The sequence below is a fragment of the Terrapene carolina genome, unplaced genomic scaffold, assembly GCF_002925995.2.
Source record: "Terrapene carolina triunguis isolate 2854851 unplaced genomic scaffold, T_m_triunguis-2.0 Scaffold44182, whole genome shotgun sequence".
Lineage (NCBI taxonomy): Eukaryota > Metazoa > Chordata > Testudines > Emydidae > Terrapene > Terrapene triunguis.
In genome coordinates, this window is record NW_020708533.1 from 1 (window position 1) to 6,502 (window position 6,502).

Consider the following 6,502-nt stretch of genomic DNA (forward strand, 5'->3'; position numbering starts at 1 on the left):
CAAGACTATAACAGGGTTCAAAAAGAGCTAGATGGATTCACGGAGGACAGGTCCATCAATGGCTGTTAGCCAGGCTGGGCAGGGATGGTGGCCCCGGCCTCTGTTTGCCAGAAGCTGGGAATGGGCGACAGGGGCTGGATCACTTGATGATTCCCAGTTCTGTTCATTCCCTCTGGGGCCCCTGGCCTTGGTCGCTGTCGGAAGACAGGATACTGGGCTGGATGGACCTTTGCTCTGACCCAGTCTGGCCATTCTTATGTGTCTGCAAATAGATTGGTTGACTATTTGGTCCATTAACTTAGAATCATAGGACTGGAAGAGACCTCGAGAGGTCAATCTTGCTGGGTACTGAAGTTGAGCTGAATGGTCAAGGAGGAGAGGGACATAGAGAGCCCCTGCTCCGTGTCTCTTCTCCAGGGACGACATTAGAGCATAGCAGAGAGTAGGGGATATTGGGTAGAGGAAGCCATTTGTGTGGAACAGGCCAGATACCGCGCTAGATGAATCATAGAATCTCAGGGTTGGAAGGGTCCTCAGGAGGTATCTAGTCCAACCCCCTGCTCAAAGCAGGGCCAATCCCGAGACAGATTTTTGCCCCAGATCCCTAAATGGCCCCCTTAAGGATTGAACTCACAACCCTGGGTTTAGCAGGTCAATGCTCAAACCACTGAGCTATCCCTCCTCCTATTCATCTTGAAAGAGACACAAGTCCAGTTCAAATCTCCGTTTCCAAGGTTTATTGGTTGGCCTGTTTCACAGGCCATTTCAAACAAAAGACAAACAGCTTTTTTTTTCTCCCCCCTTCCCTCCCCGCACAGGGGGAATAAACACACAATAAATAACCACAATAAATAAAATAAACCACAATACACAAGATCAAACCAGGAGGGGCGAGAGATTCGGCCTGGCAAACATTCGACGGGTTAGACGCGTGAGCCCCACCCCCAGCATGTGACATTTTAACATAAAACATTTGAAATCCCCAAAGAGACGTGAGCTCAGGGACTCGAGAGAAAACTGTATCGCAGATACAAATATCTCTTCCCCTCACAATGAGAACATCATTCCCTTGAGTAACCCAGGAGTCCTGGCTCCCACCCCCCGCTCTAACCACTGGACCCCACTCCCCTCCCAGAGCCAGGAGAGAACCCAGGAGTCCTGGCGGTGTGTAATATACATCCATAGAGCCAGCTAGGGTCATGTATACACCGTATACATAAAGGCCAGTGCATAGTCTAGCCACCACAAAGCACTCGCAGCAACATGGCAGGTTGGTGTGAGGTTGTGTTGCTGCCCAGCTCAAAGAGTAACACAATGTCACACCCTCCGCCAGCTTGATTTGGAGGATGGCTGTCTTGTTGGAAAGAAGACTTTGTGACACTCTGTACACACAAACACACACACATTCTCCGAAAATCTGGGTGTTTTGTAAACATACAAACTCCCAGAATTGCTAAAAATCGGTGTGGATTTGTGTCAAACATCCACAGGCAACATCTGTGTTTGTGTGTGTGTGTGTGTGTGTGTGTGTGTACACAAAATTGTCTATTATCTGCGGCTTGTGATACAAATACACCAACATTGCCTGCAGTTTTGTGGGTCTATGTGTAGACACACCCACTACCCCTTTCTGATGTGTATATAGAATCTTAGAATTTGTGGATGGACACACACACACACACACACACACAATGGCCTATACTTGTTGTAGGTGTGTACAACACACACAAAAATCTCTCCGTGCACCAGCACAGCTTTGTTAACCCCAATAAATATAAATACATAAATAAATAAATTATTAGCCACAATAATTAACAATAATAACCATAAAAATAATACAATATTAGTTAACACAACATTTTTGTAGGTCAGCATCTCTGACCCGGTACATTATTCTCTTGGCAGGTTCTTGTTTGGTCCTACCAAGATGAAACCCAAAGCCCCATCCTGACTGCCACAGACAGGCCAAGTCTAGAGAGATTGTCGTCCGCTCTGGTCCCTAGAGGTGGGCACGTCTGTGGCCACATGGGGCATATTGGCAGAGAGGCATAAAGGATGTCCACAGAGGTCTTCCGATCATCTCTGATAGTCAGTTTGATGTGGTGGGATGCGGGGTGGTAGTCTTGGCTTTGGAGGCCAGTTGGGTAGGAGGGTTGAAGGGTTGATCAAGGATGGAAGATGGTGGGTTGACCAAGGATGGAGGATGTGTTGGCCAAGGACGGAAGATGGTGGATTATTATTGGGGAGCTCCTAATTCCAATGCAATCACCCCAAAATACACCTGCCCATTGCTGTCCAGATCTAAATATTGGGCCGAGTCGATTTCAGAGGAGATTTCATCGCCTTTCATCAACTGGAAGACAGCTCCTTGGTAGATGGACTCGAACCACACCCCCTCCTCATTCTTGGCTGCCTTGGACCCCTCGCAGAACGACTTGATGGCCATCAGCAAGGGAACGTTTTCTGGGTACTCAACGGAGTAGCGCAAGATGGTATGCCGGAGAGGAATGGACTCCTCCGGACATTTGTCTCCCTTGAAGACCACCTGGGAGTAGATGAAGTAGAGGCCGTCGGACGGGACCACCAACTTGTTGTTTACCAGCGCCATCCCGTTCTGCATCATGGTGTGTGCAACTTTGTCAGTCCAGATCAGCTCTTTGGAGTCACTGGATGCTGGGAGGGACAGAAGAAGGCAGACATGGTCAAACCCTACCTGGATTGTCCCCTATGATCAATCTACCCAGGCTTCGGCCTACATCATCCCCCAAAATGGGGCCACCAGCCCTTGATAACTCTTGGTCCTAACCCTAGTCTCTCCCCTGTAGTCAGTCTACCCAGGCTTTGCCCTCCAACACAATACAGTGATGGTGTGCCTAATCCTTGACAACACTAGGCCAAAACCTAGAGGAATTGTCCCCCTGCTCTCTGGCATCTCCTGGACTTCGGCCTACAACGTCCATGTAACCCAAATCTTTGGCCTCCATCACCCCAAAAGACGGGGCCCTTCCCCTCTACGTTTACGTCTATGAGCAGATGTGCACCGGTGTCTGTGGAAATGTGTGCTCGTGGATGGGTGTGTTTTTGTGGAAGTCTTTGTTTGTCTGTTGCCTGCCTCAGACATAGAAACCCCCAACCACAAGTATCTCCCCCGCCCCCATAGGGCCCAGTTCCTCAAACCCTCCCCGATCCCAGCTGTAAATTCCTCTTACCTACGACGTGGGCAGCTGGCTTTTTCAGCGACTGGGCCTGCAACTTCATCGTCATAGGATCTGCTTCAGAAAGAACAAATGGACGGTCAGACCGATCTTCCCTTGTTCACCAGCCCTCCCCACACCTCTCCTGGCCAATGACCCCATCTTCTCTAGATCAGCTTCAGAGAGTCCCGGCTCAGCGGGAAGGCTGGGGAGCCAGGATTTGAACCCATAACCTTACAGTCCCTAGGTTGGGGAATCTCTGATCTCCTCCCGCTAGGTCACTACAATGCAGGGAAGAGGAGAACCGGGATAGAATTGTGTTGGGAAGATGGACAGATTTTGGTGGGGATGGGTCAGGTCTGGTGGCTCCCGGGCGGGGAGTTAAGGCAATGTCGGGGAGGTATTATCTTTGCTCCGTATGTTCTAGTCTCCCAACATTTAGTTGCTCTCCATGTTTTGGAGGAGCGGAGCCACCTTCTCGAAGCTTTGGGGAGGTCAATAAGCTCTCGAGGACGATCACCGTCTGCGGAGGGTCAACATCTGGAGCGAGATCCCAGATGTGGCCAGAGTGAGCTGAGATTTGCAGGGCGATGTTTTTCCCAAAGGGGCTAGCAGCATTGTCTGTTTCCATTCCCCTTCACCACGTCAGAAACACCTTCGATGGCCGTGATTTTCAGGGAAATCCTGAGCCGGCAGCCTCGGAAAAAACCCGGAGGCATCTCGGGTCAGGCAACAGGACAAAACAATGGAGACCAGTTGCAATTTGCTAGTCCTTTTGGGAAGATGACTGAGGGCCAGTAAATAGATCTGTGATAAATCTGGCAAGAGAAATTTCATCTGGGGAGGGGAGATTCGGCGTAGAGGCTGCAATTATCAGAGGGCTAATGTTGGAAAATAAACCTCGGGAAATACTTACTAAGTTGTGTGTGGCCCGAACTCCTGGGTTCTTTGGGATCCTGGCAAAGAGAGAGAGAGAAGAGAGTTGAGTACAGAGGTTACAAAGTCAAAGCAGGAGTGTGTGTCGGGTGCTGTGTGTACCACGCCCTGCAAGAAGCAGAGCTGTTCACATCATTACACACCGCACAGGCAGCGGACGAGACCGGCCAGACAAAACATAGCCCAGGGAGCCAGGCACATGCAAGTGAAACGAGAAATACAGACAGCACAAAACACACGCCCAGACGAAAACACTGTCCCCAGATATATGCACGCCGTCTAGGCAAAACACACACCTGGAAAGACAGACAGACAAAACCCACAACCGACGCGTTCATAGGCAAACGCGCAGAGAAATACAAAGAGACACACAACTCCACGCAGCCCAGACTGCAATGGTGTGGTTAAAACCACACAAACGCCCCTGGCCACGAAGACACACATGCACGCACACAAGCGTCCGAGCCACACACGTGTGGACAAACCACAGACACACACATCAAAGTGCACACTGAGCCACAGGCGGGGAGTTGAAACCCACCCACATACCAAGACACACGCCAGCAGACACACAATCAGAGTCGGATGGCCACAGATCGTGGCTCGGGGGGGTTACTCCCCCACCCCGGCGTTGCGGCTCACCTGGCTGATCAAGGGCCCCCCGTTTCTGAAATGCAGCAGAGCGAAGACGGCCGTGGCTCCCACCAGCAGCAGGAAGGAGCAGATGCTGAGGCATTTCCAGCGGCCGTCGGCGGGCCGCGACTCCCGCACCACGATAACGCCCCCCTTCTCGATGTCGCAGACCAGACTTTCGGTGCTCATGGCTGCGGGTTTGGCTGGGCTCGGGGCAGGGATCTCCAGGGTTAGTTTCCCGCCGGGCGAAGTTAGCAGCTGGCGCTGGGCAAATTCCCGGGATTTCAGTGACACCGACAGGCGGATGGAGCCGATTTCCCCGGATCGAAGGGGTGAATTTAGCTGGTTTTCCTGGGCAAATTCAGCCGATTCCACGGGACGAATTCGGTTGTGAAACAGGCGACCGTGGGGAATTTCACCTGAGCTGCTGGGTGACTTCAGCTGATTTCAGAAGGCGACTCGAGTTGATTTCCCTGGAGCGGAGCGACGAATGGGTGCGGATTTCACCCTCTGAATTCAGTCAGTTTTCCCGGCGTGGAGCTTGGTTGTGCCTCGGTTTCCCCGCCCTTTGCGTGACCGGCTCTTCCCAGCAGTTCTTGTCCTGGGGTGATTGATGAGTGGAGAAGCGTGGCAGCCTCGAGGTGTCGGCTCCTATTTATACGCCTGCCGCCTGCGCTTCAGAGCCGCCCGGCCCGCCTCCCCCATGACACGGGAGGAAATTTTCAAGCCCTGAAGCCTCCGCCCACAGAGAAGGAAGGAAAAACGAGAGAGTCGGTGATGGCGAAAGGCGGGAAGAGGAAAGAGCCCGAAATAGAAGGCGTCAAAAGCAGAAGTGGGACCAGCGAGTGGAACTGTGGTTTTGGGGAGCGGGGAGGAGTGAATCCAGCTCTGGAGAGGGCGGGGGGAGCCCCCCGGGGATACCGGGGTCCCCACCTCCCACGCCGCCACGCGGGGACCTGCCGGTCTGGCCGTCTCTGTCTGGGGGGGTCAGATGATGGACTTGGGGGGTCAGGCGTGGGGGGGCTGGCTGCCCCCCCAGTGAGGCAACGGGGGTGGGAGTGAGGGGCCTTGAGAAGGGTGTGTGTGGGGTGTGTGGCTGTGTCCGGTTGTGAGTGCCTGTCTGGTTGTGTGGGTCACTGTGTGTCTGTCTAGTTGTGTGCAGGGCCGTGTGTAGTTGTGTGTGTATGCAGTTGTGTGAGTCTCCGTGGGTGTCTTGTATGTGGGTCTGTGTGTGTGTGTGTAGTTGTGCACGGATCGCTGTGTGTGTGTGTGTGGCTAGTTGTGCGTGGGTCTGTGTGTGTGTAGTTGTGCATGGATCTTGTGTGTGGGGGTAGTTGTGTGGGTCACTGTGTGTCTAGTTGTGTTTGTGTGTGTCTAGTTGTGTGTGGATCTCTCTGTGTGTGTCCAATTGTGTGTGGGTCTGTGTGTGTGTGTTGGTGTGTGTGCGGTTGGGCGTGGGTCACTGTGTGTGCAGTTGTGTGTGTGCCATTGTGTGTGTTTGTGTAGTGGTGCATGGATCTTGTGTGTATGTGTGTGTAGTTGTGCATGGGTCTGTGTGATTGTCTAGTTGTGTGTGGGTCTGTGTGTAGTTGTGTAGTTGTGCGTGTAACTCTGTGAGTGTCTACTTGTGTGTGTGTGTAGTTGTGCATGGGTCTCTGTGTGTGTGCAGTTATGTGTGTGTAGTTGTGTGTAGGTCTGTGTGTGTGTGTGGTTGTGTGTGGAGCTCTATGAGTGTCTAG

At 52.4% G+C, this 6,502-nt stretch overlaps 1 protein-coding gene across 1 annotated transcript; it reads right to left on the reverse strand.

Moving 5' to 3' along the window:
- Positions 1 to 2,236: 2,236 nt before the first annotated feature.
- On the reverse strand, positions 2,237 to 4,952 carry LOC112119455 (tumor necrosis factor). Its single transcript, XM_029914381.1, has 4 exons — positions 4,773 to 4,952; positions 4,111 to 4,150; positions 3,210 to 3,272; positions 2,237 to 2,673 (listed from the first exon to the last, which is right to left on the reverse strand). The coding sequence occupies exons 1-4, from the start codon at positions 4,950 to 4,952 to the stop codon at positions 2,237 to 2,239; spliced, it is 720 nt and encodes a 239-aa protein (XP_029770241.1).
- Positions 4,953 to 6,502: the final 1,550 nt, after the last annotated feature.

What these genes read in the sequence shown, in the direction of transcription:
- LOC112119455 (XM_029914381.1), bottom strand. Translation starts at nt 4,952, where the DNA reads ATGAGCACCGAAAGTCTGGTCTGCGACATCGAGAAGGGGGGCGTTATC. An exon ending in TTCGGGCCACACACAACTTA is followed by an intron (nt 3,273 to 4,110) that starts GTAAGTATTTCC and finishes TTCTTTCTGAAG; the next exon opens with CAGATCCTATGACGATGAAG. An exon ending in GCCAGCTGCCCACGTCGTAG is followed by an intron (nt 2,674 to 3,209) that starts GTAAGAGGAATT and finishes TGTCCCTCCCAG; the next exon opens with CATCCAGTGACTCCAAAGAG.